This window comes from Marmota monax, unplaced genomic scaffold (genome assembly GCF_021218885.2).
Source record: "Marmota monax isolate L192 unplaced genomic scaffold, Marmota_monax_Labrador192_F-V1.1 WCK01_AAM20220418_F8-fsc00167, whole genome shotgun sequence".
Classification (NCBI taxonomy): Eukaryota; Metazoa; Chordata; class Mammalia; order Rodentia; family Sciuridae; genus Marmota; species Marmota monax.
The window spans coordinates 941,612-958,918 of record NW_026694116.1 but is presented as its reverse complement, the minus strand read 5'-3'; the positions used below and the strand labels follow the sequence as shown (position 1 = coordinate 958,918).

At 60.1% G+C, this 17,307-nt stretch overlaps 2 protein-coding genes across 2 annotated transcripts; one reads left to right on the top strand and one right to left on the bottom strand.

Annotated features, from left to right (window-relative positions):
* Positions 1-1,764: 1,764 nt before the first annotated feature.
* Positions 1,765-6,653, bottom strand: Sapcd2 (suppressor APC domain containing 2). The gene is made up of 6 exons (XM_046465708.2): positions 6,001-6,653; positions 3,660-3,772; positions 2,903-3,049; positions 2,635-2,742; positions 2,435-2,554; positions 1,765-2,363 (listed from the first exon to the last, which is right to left on the bottom strand). The coding sequence occupies exons 1-6, from the start codon at positions 6,545-6,547 to the stop codon at positions 2,235-2,237; spliced, it is 1,164 nt and encodes a 387-aa protein (XP_046321664.1). The 5' UTR covers positions 6,548-6,653; the 3' UTR covers positions 1,765-2,234.
* Positions 6,654-11,098: 4,445 nt separating this feature from the next.
* Uap1l1 (UDP-N-acetylglucosamine pyrophosphorylase 1 like 1) lies at positions 11,099-17,136 on the top strand. Its single transcript, XM_046465662.2, has 9 exons — positions 11,099-11,543; positions 11,705-11,909; positions 12,143-12,318; positions 12,603-12,775; positions 12,862-13,055; positions 13,517-13,657; positions 14,141-14,326; positions 14,878-14,944; positions 15,272-17,136. Exons 1-9 carry the CDS (start codon positions 11,255-11,257, stop codon positions 15,362-15,364), a joined length of 1,524 nt encoding a protein of 507 aa, XP_046321618.1. The 5' UTR covers positions 11,099-11,254; the 3' UTR covers positions 15,365-17,136.
* Positions 17,137-17,307: the final 171 nt, after the last annotated feature.

Below are 17,307 nucleotides of genomic sequence, written 5' to 3'. Positions count from 1 at the left end.
TTTCAAGAGTCTCATTTCTGACAGGTGCGATGGTGCACACCTGTAATCCCAGCGACTGGGGAGGCTGAGGCAGGACGATCACAAGCTCAAGGTTAGCCTGGGCACCTTAGCTAGATCCTGTCTTGAGACATAAAAAATAAATGAGGGACTGGGGATGTGGCTCAGTGGTGGAGCGCCCACAGGCTCAGTCTCCATACCAACTGCAGGGTTCTGGTGCAGCTGGCTTCCTTCAGACCAGTGATTCAAAAGCAGCAGTCCCCCTACTCCCAGGGACACAGACGAGCATTTGTGATTGTCACATCTGGCAGCATGCATATGTGCCACTGGCCTTTGTGGATATAGGCCAGCGATGCTGCTCACCTCCCGCAAGGATGCACCAGCCTTCAGGAAGGACAGTCACCCACCCTGGGGGCCGCTAGGGCTGAGGCTCCATAGAGGATCTGCACTGGCCTCTGCCAGCCCCCCGGGCCCTGCCAACTGGGCCCCTCTAGATTCTGCCTCTAGACCTCTGGAGCCACACAGGCAGACCATTCCAGGCTGCACACTTGGAGGAAGTACCTGTGACTGTGCATGGAGCACCAAGGCCTTGCCTCCTGCCACCTGTCACCAGTTTGTTTCAATCTACCCCTCAGCTGTGCTCTTGTTGTGTGGTCTCCTGGCTAGTCTCACCAGCCAGCTGTGCGTCTCTTGCCTCCTGAATCCCTTGGGTGTGATGGGGGGCAGGCCCTCAGGGAGATTTGTGATCACTGCCCAGCAATTCCACCTGTATGTGGGGCTCCTTTCAGAACTGGCCCCTGGGAGGTTCAGGTACTGGGCCAACTTGTGAGTGAGCTGGGATGTCTTGCAGGTGCAGCAGGGGAGTCAGGCTCTGTAGGTAGCCACGTGACACACCCGCCCTCACTGGACCAGAGGCCCAGGCAGGCCCCACCCATGAAGCTGCAGTGCCCCTCACTCTCATGGCACTGCACACTGGACCCCACCAGGCCAGTCTGAGCAGGGTTGGTTTGGGCATATGCCTGAACAGGGAGTGATGGGGGCTGGGGGTCCCAGCCACCTCCTGTGCCCAGTAGTTCACTTTGCTGTGGCTGAGGGGATGTGTCCTAGCCCCACCTTCCCGGGGCCAAGCTGGGAGGATGGAGGTCTGAGCAGATCCCAGACCTGGGGATCCTGCATCCTATGGGGTGCATGTGCTGTGCCCACACCATGCCTTGGGACTGACTGGGACATTCCTCCTGGGGACAGGGTCGTCCCTAGGAAAGGGGCCTGAGCCACTCTGATGACCATCAGTCACTCCTGGGCCAGGCTAAGGTCTGGAACTAAGTCCCAGGTTGCTGTGGGACTCAATATGGGGTGGAGTCCTGGCCAAGAGGATGAGGACCCAAGTGCTTTGTAGAGTCTGGGGTTTGTGGGAGGGAGCAGGCAAACCGAGCTCTGGACCCCATTTCAGGAGCCTGCCAGGCCTGCTCTGGCTGCAGCCAGATTCCTTCTCAGCCTTGGCTGGGACTTAGACCCTGGTTACTATCTCTGGGACCCCCAACAGGGACAGGCAGAGTCCCATGTAGAGGCCAGCCCCCAACCCCCTCATCTGCTCCCAGCTGAAGCATAATCACCGTCTTGGTGCCCCCAGTTGGGACCTCAACCTGCATCTGCCCCTAGGCCTCCTACTGGTTGGCCTCCAGATCTCCCCACCCACCCTAAGCACCACCAGACCCCCTACCATGCTCCACAAACCCCAGATACCAACATGCAGGTCACTCACTGCCCTCTGCTGGCCGCTATTTGAAGTGCAGCCCGGTGTGACCAGTACTTTTTACTGGAAACAGGACCCCAGTCACAGGCAGGAGGGACCAGGACAGCTGTAAATGTGCCCCTCTGGGCCCAGAGATGCCTGGAACCTGATAAACATCAGGAGGGGTCCCCCACCATCCAATGACAGTGGCAGTAGCAGCTCCAGGCTGTAGGGTGCACAGAGCCTCTCCCTAGGTGGCCCCCAAGGCTCCAACAGTGTCAGTGTTCTGGCAGAGCAGGCCTGGGGCAGGCCCAGACCCCAAGAGTAGAGGGAGGCTCCCGCTCAAGGGCTCTTCCCAGGCCAGCTGATGGTCTTCAGCCAGAGGGGACTCACAGGGGTGCCCACAGGGCTCAAGGCTGTGCTGTGGCTCGATACAGTCTCGCTAGATGCACATCCTGCTAATGCATGTCCTGCTGAATGCAGGCCCCCCTGGATGCATGCCTGGCTAGATAAAGGTGGAGTCCAGAGGCCCAGTGTCCTGCTGGCTGAGAGCTCGGGCCTCAAATAGCTGCTTGATGAGGGCAGACTTCTCCTGCTCCAGCTGAGTGATGCGCTCACTTTTGTCAGTCACCTCCTGGGCGAGCAAGCAGGTGGTCAGGGCCAGTTTGGCCTCCAGCCCCCACTCCCCACTTCCGTGTACCTCACCTGGGTGAGAAGCCGGTTCTGCTCTTTCAGCATGAGGATGGTCTGCTGCTGCCAGCCCGGGGCTGAGGATGAGGTGGAGATCTGGGCAGGGCATGGGGGCCCCGAGGATGAGGGCAGAGCCTGTGGGAGGGCACAGTCAGGCAGGCCTGCCCTGGACAGTCTCCAGGACAAGGGAATGGGGGGAGGTTGGGATCACTCACCCTGCTGGCACAGGCTGCAGCCAGCAGCTCCCCCAGGCACCGGGCTACCTCCTGCACCTTAGGCAGCAGCTGCCCCAGAGGGCGGGGACTCCCTGCAGCCCCCAAGTCCTGGAAAAAAGCGCGGGAGCACTGGGAAGTGATGGGAGTCCCTCATTTGGCACTCCTGTCCCCCAAAGTTGCTGCTTAGACCCTAGAGGGAGCACAGGGTGTTTCTGGTGGGGGTCTGCCCAAGGGTGCCCCGGGACCTTGGGGCGGTCCCAGCACTCACCACACTGGCTCTGCTCTGGCCCAGTCGGCGCTGGCGCTCCTGCACACGCTGCAGCTGCTGCCAGTACCAGTCGCGGCCCCGAGCCATCATTTCCAGACCCTGCAGCAGCACCTCCTGCTCCTGCTCCAGCTCCTTCAGCTGCTTCAGCTACAACACACGTGTGTGCAGGACACACGTGCCAGTGAGCACACACATCCATGCACACCTACATGCCTATGTGAATGTGCCAGAAGCCACAGGAGTGTCAGTCAAGGCATGCACAGCAGATCACACATGCACACCTACACAGAGTACATCAGCACGTGGGCAGGCTTCACCACACAGATGGATACTCATAGCCAGTCCCGGGGAGCCCCGCACCACTGCTCTGGGGAGCACAGTGGAGGCCCTGCTCTCATTCAGCCCCTCTTCTCAGACTCCCCTCTGGCTTGGCCCAGCACCCCCTCTCAAGGGTTCTTTCTGTAGAAAGCAGGAACCTGGCATGATAGGCCGACCTTCAGAATTGAGCCTCCTGGGGCGGGCAGGGCAGGGCCCAAGCTTCCTGTCACAGCATGTCCCTAAAGGACCTCAAGACCTCCTCTGCTTGGCCCTGGCCAGCCCTCCAGTGCACTCAAGCCCAGGTAGGGAGATTCTTGGAGCTGACAGATGCGCCCAACAGGATTCCCCCAGAAGCTGGCTTGCATGCCCCTCCCTGGCTCCCAGCCTCCCAACTTCCCAGACAGCCTGGAGAGTCCCTCAGAGCCCTAGCCCCTCTCACCAGGCCACAGTCCACTCCATTGGTGATAGTGTGCCTCCGACGTTCCCCTCGGGTCCTTGGGGCCCGCCGAGCATCTCCTGCATCTATTTCCAGGCCTCTGCAGCCTGCTGCTCCTGTGGTGGGGAGGCAGAAACCTGGCTGAACTCCAGGCCCAGCCAACCCAGGCACTGTGAATCCTGGGGGCCAGGCCTGCATGGTGTCCTCTGCCAGTCACCCCCACCTGGAGCCCACTCACTTGCTGGGGAGGGCTAACAGTTCCACACCTTACCCCATGCCCAGAACATAATGAGTACAGCTGGGGGTCTCAAAGGCTGCTAGGTAAAGGGTAAGGGGTGGACTGGCAGGGCCTCTGGTTCTCTCAGTCCCTCTCTCACAGGGCCCTCCTGGGCAGGGGCTGAGGCAGGGGACAGGTGGAGCTGCTTGATGGAGATCAACTCTTGCCCAGGAGCAACTGCAGTATGAGGCACCTTAACACTTACAAACACAGCGCACAGCCAGCAGTTAGGTATGTCCTGGGCTCATGGGAGATGTCCTGGAGCTCGGAGACGTGTGCCTCAGGCTCACCAGGGCTTGGGGGGGGGGGGTCTCTGGAAGGCCTCCCTGTCTACAGAAAGGGGCTTCTAGGTGCAGAGGAGGGTGCCCTGTTGCCAGCACCAGGCTCATCCCCCAGGTCATGCCCTGGGCTGGGAGTGGGGCGGAGGCGTAAGAACCAGCCCAGTCTATGGCAGGCCCCAGGGTCCACGTCCCCAGCTGCTGAGCCACAGTTCAGGGTGAGGCAGTGGGAGGCACAGTCATGTTGTGGGGAGGGGCAAGACGGCACTGGCAAGTGGGGCTGGGGAGGAACCTGGGACATTGGGCCTGCTCTGCACGAGAAAGGAAGCCTGAATCTCTGGGCTGAGGGCTTAGGATGCTGTATGGGTATTGGGAAGCTTTACTGAAAAGGTAGGGTGGTTGGGGATCCAGATTTGGTCCTCTGAAATCCAGCCTGTCAATCAAGCATGGCTTGCCTCTTGTCTGGGCCTTGGCTTACCTGTAAAAGGGTGATAGCTAGAATCTGGCTGAGTAATGAGTGTAAGCGCTGCCTACAATGGGTGCACTGGCCATGTGGCCTTCAGAGGGTGTGGTAAATAAACCAGTGCCACAGGGCAGAGCAGGGCTAGACCATAACCAAGCCCTGAGCCTGTCCTTGCATGCAGGGCCAAGGCTGGTTTCAAACTGCAGAGCCACAGGATGACATCCACCTTGCATTTGGTGTCAGCTACACCCAGAAGCCTCCCAACCACAGGGACAGGGAGGCTGGACCATGAGGTACACAGAGAGGTCCCCGCCTGGTATGGGGCTGCTGGATCAGTTCACCAGGGAGGCCAGGGCCACTGTGGCTCCAAGCACGAGTCATAGAATTGGAGATCAGCCTGAGGCAGGGGGAGAGGTCTGGCAAGCTGGCAAAGCAATGGACAGCAACAAAAGGGACTAGCAGCTGCCACCAGTGACCAAGCCTGCACCTGGAAGGGCATGTACAAAGGTTGAATGGGCTGAGGGTTTGGGGGCCTTAGGTTTATTGCAGCCTGCCCCAGACATAATGTAGGTCCTGTTCCAAGGAAGGCGCTGGGGAACAAGTCAGACAGGGGCCATTCAACGGTCTCCTTCTCTGCCAGCTGGACCGGAAGCCAGAGAGGAGCCTGTTAAAAGTCCCCAGGAATATAGTCTGCATCCGGCTGTGGCATCTGCTGCAGCCCAGACACTTAGCCCCCCTCCACACACACACACACACACACACACACACACACACACCTTGTTCTTCTCTGCACAGGTGCCAGGTGCTCCTGGAAAACCTCCAGCAGCTCCCACCTGCCCGGGCTTGGGTTGGGACAATAGGCCCAGCTCTCTGGGCTGAGCTGTTAGACTGGGAAAGACCCTCTGACCACAGTCTAGGGGGACCTTCTCTTCCACAAGGAAGCACCTCTGCCTGAGCAGCAGCGGAAAGTCGAGGTCCCAGGTTTGGGTCAGGAATGGGAAATGGCCCACCTTCCCTCACGCTGGGCAGGTGTTCCAGTGCCTGGTTCAGGCTTGATACAAGGTGTGTTCCTAGTGAGTGTTCCAAATCACGGTCCTGCTCCACCTGACTCCTGCCAGGGGAAGGGCTGGCCTCCTTAGGCCCTAAGCACATTGGCACATGCCCAAACCCCTAGGTCCCCCGGGGCCCACTGAGGCGCGCTCCTGGCTCTGGAGTCCACCACCAAGGTGTCCTGTCCCGTCCCTCGTGGGAGATACTTGCGGGCTCCAGCCTCGGACACAGCCCTGGGGAGCTAGGAGGCGGAGTTGAGGGACGCCCCACACTCACCGGCGTCCGTGCTGGGGCTCCGCTCCAGTGCCGCACTCAGGGGCCGTTCGGGCTCTGCGGGGCAGGGCGCCGCCTCCGCAGAGCCGCCCAGCTGTCCCGGGCCGGCCGGCGGAGGGCGCACACCCAGAGGCAGGGGCTTCCTCTCCAGGACAGTCCGAGGCTCGTCCGCCGGTGCAAACACCAGGCGCTGCGGTGGTGGCGGCTTGTCCCCTTGCCGGCCCGAGGCGCGCGTCGGGTCTCGCGGGCCACCGTCAGCGGTCAGCAGCGAGGTGCGCAGCCCGGCCACGAAACGCTCAAAGGTCAGATAGCCGCTGGCCGGGGCCACCTGGCGCAGGCCCTCCAGCACGCCGCGGGGCAGCTCGCGCGCGTCAGCACCCTGCCAGCGGGACTCGATCTCGCGCAGGTGCACGTAGCCGCGCCGCCGGTCGTCCAGGATGTCGAAGAGGGTGCGCAGGCTCTGCAGGAAGGCGCGCGGCAGCCCCTCGGTGCCTGGTGCAGTCGCGGCGGGCGGCACGCGGCCCCGCTGAGCCATCGCGGCCGCGGCCATGGACGCCGGGTTGTGTCCCCGCGTCCACACGCTCCTTTCTGGCCGCGGCACGACGGCGGAACCTGTAGGGTGCGCGGCCCTGAGCCACAATAGCTGCTACTTTTGAATGGGGCCCTTCTCGCGGCGTCAGCCCTCATTAGCATTCGCGGCAGTCATTGGCCGAAAGTAGCCTATCTTCTCGCCGATTGGCTGAACGGCAGCCGTCCCTGGTTTGATTTCTCTAGCTGAGAGGCCGGCCTGCAGCACGCTCTCCCGACTGCCGTGCCGGGGAGGGGCCTGAAGGCTGGCTGACCGGACCGAATACCCAAGCTCGGGCTTTCTCCCGGACCTCCTCTTCTACCTCCACGCCCACCAGCCCTGCTGCAGCGGCTCAGCCTTTTCTCTGGTCCAGCGGCCCCTTAGCCGCCCACCCTTTTCCGACAGGTAGGGCCCGGGGCCCTACAAAAAATCCTGTTTCTAGGAAGCCTCCTGGGGGAAGAATGGGAGGGCGCAACCCCTCCAGGGATCCCACCTCCCCACCCACCCCGCCAGCTCCCTCGGGTCCTCTTCGCTGAGGGTCTCCTGGCCACAAGTCCCAGCAGACTCTGAGGCCTCCTTCTCTTGCAGGAGGAAGGCCCCAAGAGGATCACAGGCTCCAGCCAGCTGGACGCTCCCCCTCACAGAGGCCTCTCTGTCCCCACCGCTGCTAGCTCCTCCTTTGCCCCTACTTCCAGACTGGCCTGTCCTGCCGGCTGCAGGACAAAGCCACTTTCTCCTGTGTCCCCAGATGCCCATCCGGTAACCAGTTCCCTTGGGCTCCTGGTCCTCCGCGGATACCTCCTCCTGGGTCTCACAACTTTGTTCCCCCCCAGATCCTCTGTTTCAGCCTCTGTTTTGTTTCTGGCAGGGATCAAATTACTCCAGATGAGGTCCTTAGCCGGCATTCTTGCTCCAGGAGTCTATCTCAAGGCTAACTAGGAGCGCCCTCCAGGAGCAGGAGGTGCTCAGGGACTGTCTGGCTGGACCCCTGCCTCCACCTTTGCCTGTCCTCTAGGACCTGCCCTGGTCCCATCCACCCCCACCCTGGCTCCTGGACCCTGAGTGTCACCCACATGTTTCCTGCTGCCTCTGCTTTCTAAGTACTCTATTCGTTTCAGAACACCTCTGGACAGGCTCCTGCCCAGAGGCCTCCCTTCAGCACCTCCTGGGTAGGCCTCAGCCAGCCTCTCTCCTGGGTCCTGGCCTGTGTCTCAGGCCCCAGGGCAGTTGTCATTGAGGAGTTGGCCAACTCCCCTGGCTCTACTGCTCTATGGGGTTATACACTCTTTCAGGGTAAGGAATTTGGGTGGGGCCCCCAAAAGGCTATGATCTCAGAGTCACCCCATGGAGCTTGGTCACAGAAGCCTATTCCTGGTTCCCCTTTTAGTGGCAGGTCAACGATCCTCTACAGACTCATCTTCCATACCTACTCTCCTTTCAATACTCCACTTGCCCCAGTCCTTAGTGTACCCTCATTTCCTCACCCCTAAGCTCTGTGCCTGGTGGCCCTCCTACCAGGAAGGCCCTCTCCTCTGTATCTACTCCTGGCTGATATATATGCTCTTCAAAACTTCATCCAGAGCTGGGTGCAATGGAGCATGCCTGTAATCCCAGTGACCTGGGAGGTTGAGGCAGGAGAATTGCAAGTTCAAGGCCAGACTCAGCAATTATGGAGGCTCTAAACAACTTAATGAGACCCTGTCTTAAAAAATAGCCAGGCTGGTGGCATAAGCCTGTAATCCCAGTGGCTTGGGAGGCTGAGGCAGGAGGATCACAAGTTCAAAGCCAGCCTCAGCAACTTAGCAAGGCCCTAAGCAACTTAGTGAGACCCTGTCTCAAAATAAAAAAATAAAAAGGGCTGGAGATGAGCTAAGTGGTTAAGTGCCCCTGGGATGTTCAATCCCCAGTACCCAATAACAAACAAACAAAGAAAAACTTTTCCCAGGTACTGATCCTTTTACCCCCCAAGGCCCAGTTATACACCCGTACCTTAGATGCCTGGCTAGGATGGCTGTCCCCCCAAGAGTCCTTGTGCTGTTTGGGAGAGGGTGAGGCCACTCCCAAACCTAACATTGTCCTGGTTCACCATGGTGCTCAGGAGACAGACAGGACACAGGAAACCTTATCTAAAGAGGCCACAGTGGAAAGGCCATCTTTGGGTGGGACACAAGCCAGGATAAGGCCTGTGGGATGGGGAGGCCAAGGGCCAGCTCTGTGGGACTGGAACTGGAGGTCAGTGTGGGTATGCATGTCAGCTACCAGCAGTGCCCAGGCCAGGCAGGGCCCCCAGCTAACCTGAGCATATTGTGCAGAGGAAACAGGGCTTTTCAGAGTGTCCAAAACCCTAGGGGAGGTAGCCTTAGCTGGCTCTGGGCCTGTGGTTTCCCCATGGCCCCTGGATGGCCCTGGTGGAGTCAGTGCCTGGCCTCAGGTGTGGACTGAGGCATAGCCCCTATGTTCTGCCTGGCCTGAGCTCTGACCACATCCTCCCTCCAAGCTGCTTCCCAGCCCAGCTTGACCTTCCACCGACTCAGAAGCTCTCAGCTTTGCCATCACCCCTGGCCCTTCTAGAGCCCTCCCATGACTTATTTTGAGGCACCCATCCCAGTTTTAATTGTTCTCATGTACCAGCCCAGAGCTCCTCTGGGGGAGGTGGGCACGTGGCCAGGCCCCTCTGCCCCAGTGTAGCCCAGCACTGGGCATGGAGAGAGGGACCTGCAAGTGCTATCCAGTCCCTGAGTCTTTCACAGGGTTACAGCCTCTGGCCCTGCTCCCCTGAATCCCTGGGACAAGGCCCTAAGCCAAGGTGAGCTGGCCACAAGCCTGCCTCTGCAGGTGTCCACAGGTTGCTGCCCACCTTGGCTTTGCTGACACTTCATGTCCCTGTCTGTCCAAGGAGGTCCATTCTTCTGGTCCTAGGAGTGCCTCTGGCTGCACAAACCTTAACTTTCCAAAGGCACTGATCCTACCTCCACCCCCGTCTTAAAGCAGGTTTTGGGGGCTCCTGACCCAGAGGGTTTAAGAATTCATGCTTTGGGCTAGGGCTGTAGCTCAGTGGCAGAGTGCTTGCCTAGCCTGTGTGAGGCACTGGGTTCCATCCCTAGCACCACATAGAAATAAACAAATAAAGGCATTCTGTCCATTTACAACTAAAAAAAAAAAAAAAATTGTTCTGATATCTGGGTTCAAAGGGCACGTGCCTTCTCTCTTGCCCAGCCCTACAAGGGTGATAAAGGTGTCTATGGACCCTGGCCTGGGGTGTGGAGCCTTTTCTGCTTACACAATTCCCTACTTCCAGTCCCTCCACCTCGGAAGATGGCCAGTGGCTGCCCTTCTACCACACAAATCATCAGAGCAGAACAGAGTGGCTATTCATTCAGCAAGCTCCCTGCCTGTTGGCCACAGCCCAGTCACAGCGATGCTAGGCCTTGTTCAGTCAACAAACTTGTGCTGATCTAAGGAGATGGGGGCTGAGCAACAGGCCCAGCACCCCTCCTTCATTTTACTTGTCACCCTAGGGACAGGCCCCTGAGAACGCAGGGAGGCAGCAGTCCTGAGTCACATGGCTTTCTGAGGCTGAGTGGTCAGGCAGGAGGACCAGGAAGGCCTGAGGCAAGTTTAAGACTGGGGGTGGGGGGACTGGGGATACAGCTCAGTTGGTAGAGTGCTTGCCTTGCATACATAAGGCCCTGGGTTCAGTCCCCAGCACTACACACACACACACACACACACACAGACTGGGGGGCACCCTCTTCTGGTCTAGGGGTATTTATTGTGGCCTGGTTCCTGTGGGCTTTCGACTCAGGGAGACACACTGTCTTGTCACTGGCTTTACCTGAGGGTAAAGCCCCTTTACATTTTGGGTCCAGAACACTACTTGAACTTTTTAAAAGCATGCTTTACTTTTAGACTTAATAAAGCTAGTTTCTAAGATTTTTTTTCCCCAGATGGCTGAAGCTATGCCTTCCTGTTCTTCACAAGAGGCTTCAGAAGAAGCAAGATCTCTTAACATGTGATAGTTAACCAGGCGCGAGGGGCTAGGGCAGTGGGTTGTGGGACAGCAGTCCCGCGCGGGACAGTCCTCTTAGCAGCCCGCCTGCTAGATCTGGCTCCACCGCTCTCAGCCCAGCCCAGGGTTTGGACTCCTCCTAGAGGCCCTCGCCGGCCGCTTGGCTGTGACCAGGAAGGGTTAGGGCCGGTCATCCCCCACGCCTGGCCGGCCGGGTCACCGATCCCCTGAGGGGCGCCGCGGCCTCAGCTCGGTCGCCCCTTCGCCTCCCGGTGCTACGGTCCAGCTCTTCCACCCGCTCCTGCAGGAACTACCGCAGACCTTCTCCCGCTTCCTAGGAGCGGAGCGGGGAGGGGCGGACGGGACTGTCTTGGGGGCGGGGATAGAGAGGGCCTGGGGCGGAGCCAAAGCCAAGAGCCGGGCAGGAACCGGGACTCAAGCTCCGGGGACGAATCCAGGGACAGGGAGGCCCCGGAGTGGGGCGGGGCCAGGCTGGAGACGGGGCAGGGCCGGGGAGTCTGCGGCCGCTGCAGGGCCGGGTCCGGGTCAAGGGGGGCACCTTGGGCCCGCCCAGCCAGGGTCGGCTCCGCCCGCCGGGTCTCGTGACCTGAGTCGGACGGAGCGCGCGGGTCACGAGTGCCAACTAGTCTTGCGGTGACGGTGACGGCGACGGCGACGACATGGCCTCGGAATCGGACGTGCGCGCCCAGCTCCAGCGCGCGGGCCAGGAGCATCTTCTGCGCTTCTGGGCCGAGTTGGCCCCGGGGCCGCGCTCCGCGCTGCTGGCTGAGCTGGCGCCGCTCGAGCCCGACGCACTGCGCGAGCATTGTAGACGGGCGGCGGCGGCCTGGGCGCGCGCCTCCGGCCCGCCACCCGGCCTAGCCGCGCGCCTGCGGCCCCTGCCTCCGGAGCGCGTGGGCCGCGCGAGGCTCTGCGACCCCGAGACCCGGCGGCGTTGGGAGGAGGAAGGTAGGCGGTGCAGAGGTCCCGGTGGCGGGTGGCGACTCTTGCGGGCCAGAAAGGGTCATGCCCACCGAGCAGGAGTTTGGTTTGCCTTCCAGCGCTCCCCACTCGCGCGTACTAGTCCCGAGGTCCTGTAGCTGCAGCCCCAGGTGTACCCTCACCCCTAGGTTTCCGCCAGATTGCCCTGAACAAGGTGGCAGTCCTGCTGCTGGCTGGCGGGCAGGGCACTCGGCTGGGTGTCACCTACCCCAAGGGCATGTATGATGTGGGGCTGCCCAGCCAGAAGACCCTGTACCAGCTGCAGGCGGAACGCATCCGGCGGGTGGAGCAGTTGGCTGGCGAGCGCCATGGGACTCACTGCACCGTGCCTTGGTGTGTCCTCCCTGTCCCATTTAACCCCAGAGTGACCCTCCCCATGTGGTACCAGCCCTGCCCCACACCAAGGCCTGATCCCCCACACCAGCACAGCCCTGGATAAAGCCCCAAACCCACCCAGGCTGAGGTCTGACAGGCCCCAATCTGGACCCCAGTGCCCTTCTTACACAGCCCCTTTTGGCAGAGAGGTCAGGAGCCCTGGAGCCAGCTCACCACAGTCTCCTCTACAGGTACATCATGACCAGTGAGTTCACACTGGGGCCCACTGCCAAGTTCTTCAAGGAGCATGACTTTTTCCACCTGGACCCTGCCAACGTGGTCCTGTTTGAACAGCGCATGCTACCTGCTGTGACCTTCGAGGGCAGGGCCATCCTGGAGCGGAAAGACAAAGTTGCCATGGCCCCAGGTACCACCCACCACTGAGACAAGAAGGGGCCACCCAGCCTGGATCTCAGTGCAGCTGGGGTTCCAGAGGCCTGGATCCCTGGGTGGATGTGCTGCTGGGAGGCTGTCTAATCGTAGGCCAGTCGCCTCTCCTCTCTGGGCATTGATTGCCATCTGTCGCATGGTACAGCCACAGAGTTATTTGATGGTGAATGTCGGGGCATGCCCACCTGCAACATTTCTTGGACTAGTGGGCGAGGTCTGGCTGGAGCCAGGGATAAGGCCCATTTCTTTCTCCCTCTGCAGATGGCAACGGGGGTCTCTACTGTGCTCTAGAGGACCACCGTATCCTGGAGGACATGGAGCTTCGGGGAGTGGAGTTTGTGCATGTGTACTGTGTGGACAACATCCTGGTGCGACTGGCTGACCCTGTCTTTATTGGCTTCTGTGTGCTGCAGGGTGCCGACTGTGGGGCCAAGGTGAGCGCCAAGCCCTGCCCCTCCACCAAACCCCTCACATTCAGCCCGGCCTCACCCAGTGCTGAGCCCATCCCTTGTGACTGCAGGTGGTGGAAAAGGCGTACCCTGAGGAACCTGTGGGCGTGGTGTGCCAGCTGGACGGGGTCCCCCAAGTGGTGGAGTACAGTGAGATCAACCCTGAGGTTGCCCATCTGCGTGGCACCGATGGTGGACTGATTTACAATGCAGGCAACATCTGCAATCACTTCTTCACCCGCGACTTCCTCCAGACCATCACCAGGTAGCCAGCAGGAGGCTGTGGAAGCCCAGCGAGAGCTGCCTACCATGACCAAGGGCCAGCATGCCAGATGGGCCAGGGCCACGGCCACTGGGGCTGTGGGGTTAGGTGGAAAAAGTTCCTGTTTTTAAGCCCAGGACCCAGGAGATCCACCCTGGGCTGCATTCTGTGGGCGACCTGTGTGGGGCTCTGTGTCAAGTCTGTCTTCTGCTTGTGGGCCTCCTTGCCCTCAGACACCATCTCTTCCCTATGACTTGCTGGTTTCCATTAGCCTGGGCAGGGGTGTGGCTGGGGGTGTGGGGTGGCGGGGAACTGTGCCCTCCTCAGAGATCTGGCTGGGCCTCCTCACCTGTGCCTGGGCGCCCTATTACCAGCCTGCCCTGCCTGACCAGGTGCACCAAGAGGTGGGGACAGGGATCCCAGAGGTGTCCTGTCTGACTCCTCCCTATCCTCCTTCCCCCCAGGGACTGTGAGCCCCTGCTACAGCCACACGTGGCTGTGAAGAAGGTTCCCTATGTGGATGAGGGGGGAAACCTGGTGATGCCGCTGAAGCCAAACGGCATCAAGATGGAGAAGTTCGTGTTTGATGTGTTCCCATTTGCTAGGTTCGTGGTAGAAGTCATTATTTTTTCCTTCTTGACTCTTTTTTGGTGGTGGATCCTGAGGCCCATCCAGGTAGGGAAGTGGAGGCTCGGTGAGGGGCCAAGGGACTGGGAGGCTGTGGACAGGTCTGGGGAGAAGGCCAGAGAGCATTCCTTTCTTGAGGAAGTGGCCCAGGGTGGGGAAAAGGGGACATCTGGGCAGCTGGCTGGTGGGGAGACACGGGTGCCCCTCCTGGATGTCCACTGCCCTCGCCCTTCCTACTCAGGAGTATCAGCAGGTGGCTGGTGGCTCCCAGTGCCCTTGAGCCTCATCCTGGCTGGCTCCAGGCTTTGGGCAGAGGCAGTGGGAGGAAGCTGACTTGGAGGGAAGACCCTCCCTGGATCTGCTGCTCTTGGGAACAGACTCCCTGAGAACAGGGCCCGCCTTGCCTGCCCAGACCAGGGCTACTGGCTGGGCCCAGGATGACCAGCCCTTCTCCCCACCAGGAACTTTGTTGCCTTTGAAGTGCTTCGGGAGGAGGAGTTTTCCCCGCTGAAGAATGCTGAGGCAGCCAGCCGGGACAACCCTTCCACCGCCAGGCGTGCCCTGCTTGCTCAGCACTACCGGTGGGCTCTGCAGGCCGGGGCCCGCTTCCTGGATGCACACGGGGCCCAGCTTCCTGCACTGTCCTGGTGAGCCTGCCCTGGGGTGTGGCCTGGAGGGGCCAGGGCCCGGCCACTGTCCCGGTTGGGGGGGCTTTTGCTCTAGCACCCTACCACACGCTGCTGGTCACACACCCAGAGAGTCAGCCTGCACTCTGTCTCACCCTTGAGTTCTGCTGGGCAGGGGGCTTAGACTCTGAACTTACAAGCTTTGAGGAAGACCCAGGCAGAGCTGTCAGAAGACATCAGGTTCTCCGACTCAGGACTGGAAAGGAAAGGACATTTGGCTTCTGATTCCCCAGCTATCTGCAGCTGAGCGAGACCTGGCTGTCTGGGCTGTGTGGGCTATATTCTAGCCCAGGCCAGAGCCTGTGCCTTGGGACGGCTGAGTGCACAGAGGCAGAGTGCTGGGAAGGGGGCCTGTGTGTGGAGCTCGGCTGCCAAGGGATGCTGGGGGGCGTCCAGGGCATGCTCTGCACATGGGGTGCTGGGGGGCGTCCAGGGCATGCTCCGCACATGGGATGCTGGGGGGGTCCAGGGCATGCACAGGAGGCAGATACTAACCCATGGACTTCCCCCAGCTTACCCCCAGATGGAGACCCTCCGGCCATCTGTGAGATATCGCCCTTGGTGTCTTACTCTGGAGAGGTGAGAGCTGCCCATTCCTGTCTGGGGCTTTTCTGGGGTCTGGTGGCGTGAGCCAGAGGAAGGCTCTGGGGAAGCTGGGTGCAGAGGGGGCAAGTCACAGCCCTGCCTCAGTTTATCAGTGAGGTAAAAGTTTCCTTAAAGAGGACCTTTTGGGGTATAGGTGGGGGAAGGTGTCCAGAGGCCTTTGTGGAGGAATGACCAAGGTCTGAGTCTCAGGCCAGTCACTCACTGAGCGGGGACACTAGCTCTCTGCTGACCCTCCCTGGCTCCAGGCAGAAATGGGCAGCTGAGAGGTGGATGCTGGACATTGTGATCTAATTGTTTCAGGGTTTGGAAATGTACCTGCAAGGCCGGGAGCTGCAGTCCCCGTTCATCCTGGATGAGGAGCAGGCCAGGGTTCTGCGGCTGCAGGAGATGTGACTCTCCCAGGCCTACAGCACGGAAGCCCTTGGGTGGAGACGCAGCCGTGTCCTGCGACCCCTTGGAATGCAGACTGCTGTGCACCTTCAGCCTGCAGAACCCAGAAGGGAAGATGCTCCTCCACTGAATGAGATGCCCCCTCCTCCATCACCTGTAGACACAAGTGACCACCAGCCTGCCATGGGCTTTTGGCTTCGTTTCTGGCACTGGGATCTGGCTGGGAGGCCAAGGGTTTCAGGACCTTGGAGAATGATACTGAAAAGAGGCGTCAGGTGGGGTAGGAGGGATGTGTGCATCTGGAGAGCCCAGTGATGGGGATGACCCTGTCTCTCTGGAAGCCACTCTGACTGACATGTAGGCGGCAGAGATGGGGAAGGCACACTGGCTGTGGCTGAGGCACTGTTGAGACTTCAGATGGGGAAATGGAATGAGCTGACAGGTCTTATTGCCCCAAAGGGGCTTGTTAAGGGGCTGTCCCTTCCCTCCTTGGCAGCTGAATCAGTAATGGGCGAGGCTGGGGTCCTCACCCTGCATGCCACATGGAGGCCGACAGGAGGTCTGGCTGTCCACAGCAAAGGCTCTGAGTTAGCTGGGCTGCACACTGACCCCTCCCTTGCTCTTGGTCATGTCTATAGGGCTGTGGCTGCAGATTGAGTGCTTCCCCCCAGGAACCAGTGAGGCCAGTGCTGGGGACCCCCTGGGTGGTTGCTCACAATCAGCTGGGTCAGGAGTGCAGCTCTTGCCCTGCCTACCTGCAGCTTTTGACAGATCCTGGCGCTTGGGCTCCTCCAGGATCTTGGGGACACTGGCTCAGCCCCCCTTTGGTGCTCTGGCCCTCTCCTGCGCTCTGAACGAGGCTCCATCTTCACCAGCATCACCCACCCTCCACTGTGGGAAGTACCCTGCGCTGTCATGGCCACTGGCCCCAGCCCTGCAGCCCCCACTCATCCCTGTCTGGAAGCTGGACCCCTACGGGGCATGCCCGTCCGCCCAGCCCGAGCAAGAGGGCCGTGTCAGGCCTGTGCCTTTCCACCTGTGCTTGGCCCCACGGTGGTATCACTGCAAACCTCAGCAGATCACGTCCCTTAGCACCTTGTTGTAGCTGCTGCACAGGCGAATAGAGGACCCAGGGCAGGAGACGAGCCTCAGGCCCCCGTCCTGCCCACGGCTGTGCCTCATGGCCATGACTGGAACCATTATGAAACCTTGTATACAAGTACAGTTAATTGGGTAAATTCTTGGAAGAACTAAAAAGAAGAATCATTCGATTACTCCTCCACATGGGTACAAGGACAGGGAGGTCTCCTGTGCTTCCCCAGCTTCCCCCGTGTTGGGTGCCTTTGTTTTTGTCTTTTGGTGCTGGGGATTGACCCAGGGGTGCTCTTTCACTGAGCTATATCCCAGCCCTTTTTATTTTTTGAGGTGGGGTCTTGCTAAGATGCTGAGGCTGGCCTTGAACTTGTGATCCTCCTGCCTCTGGCTCCTGAGTTTCTGGCATTACAGGCCTGCACAGTGTGCCTGGCACACTTTTGTGTCTTGCATGACAACAGTACAGCAGTGAACCAGGAATGTGACGTGGGTACGGTGCTCCAAGTCATTGCAGGGTGCCTTCGAGGTGCAGGACTGTCCCCATCACAGACCTCCCCTTCTTATTCACACCCCTACTACGAGCCCAGCCCACTCTCAAGAGGCGATCAGCTCTTGAAAGACTGCCCCAACTTCACTCCACAGATGGGCACTTGCAATAAACAAGGTGCTGAGATTGGTCACTACCCAGACGGGGGCAGTTTTCGAGGAGCACACAGGTGGTGGGAACGGGAGCCAAGTGTGCACAGCTGTCTGACGGCTGGAGCTTGGGGGCCTTGTGGGAACTGGAGTCCACACTTGGAGTGGAGACCACTCTGGGGTGCCCAGGAACCCCCTCATGCCTCTGCCCGGCCCCT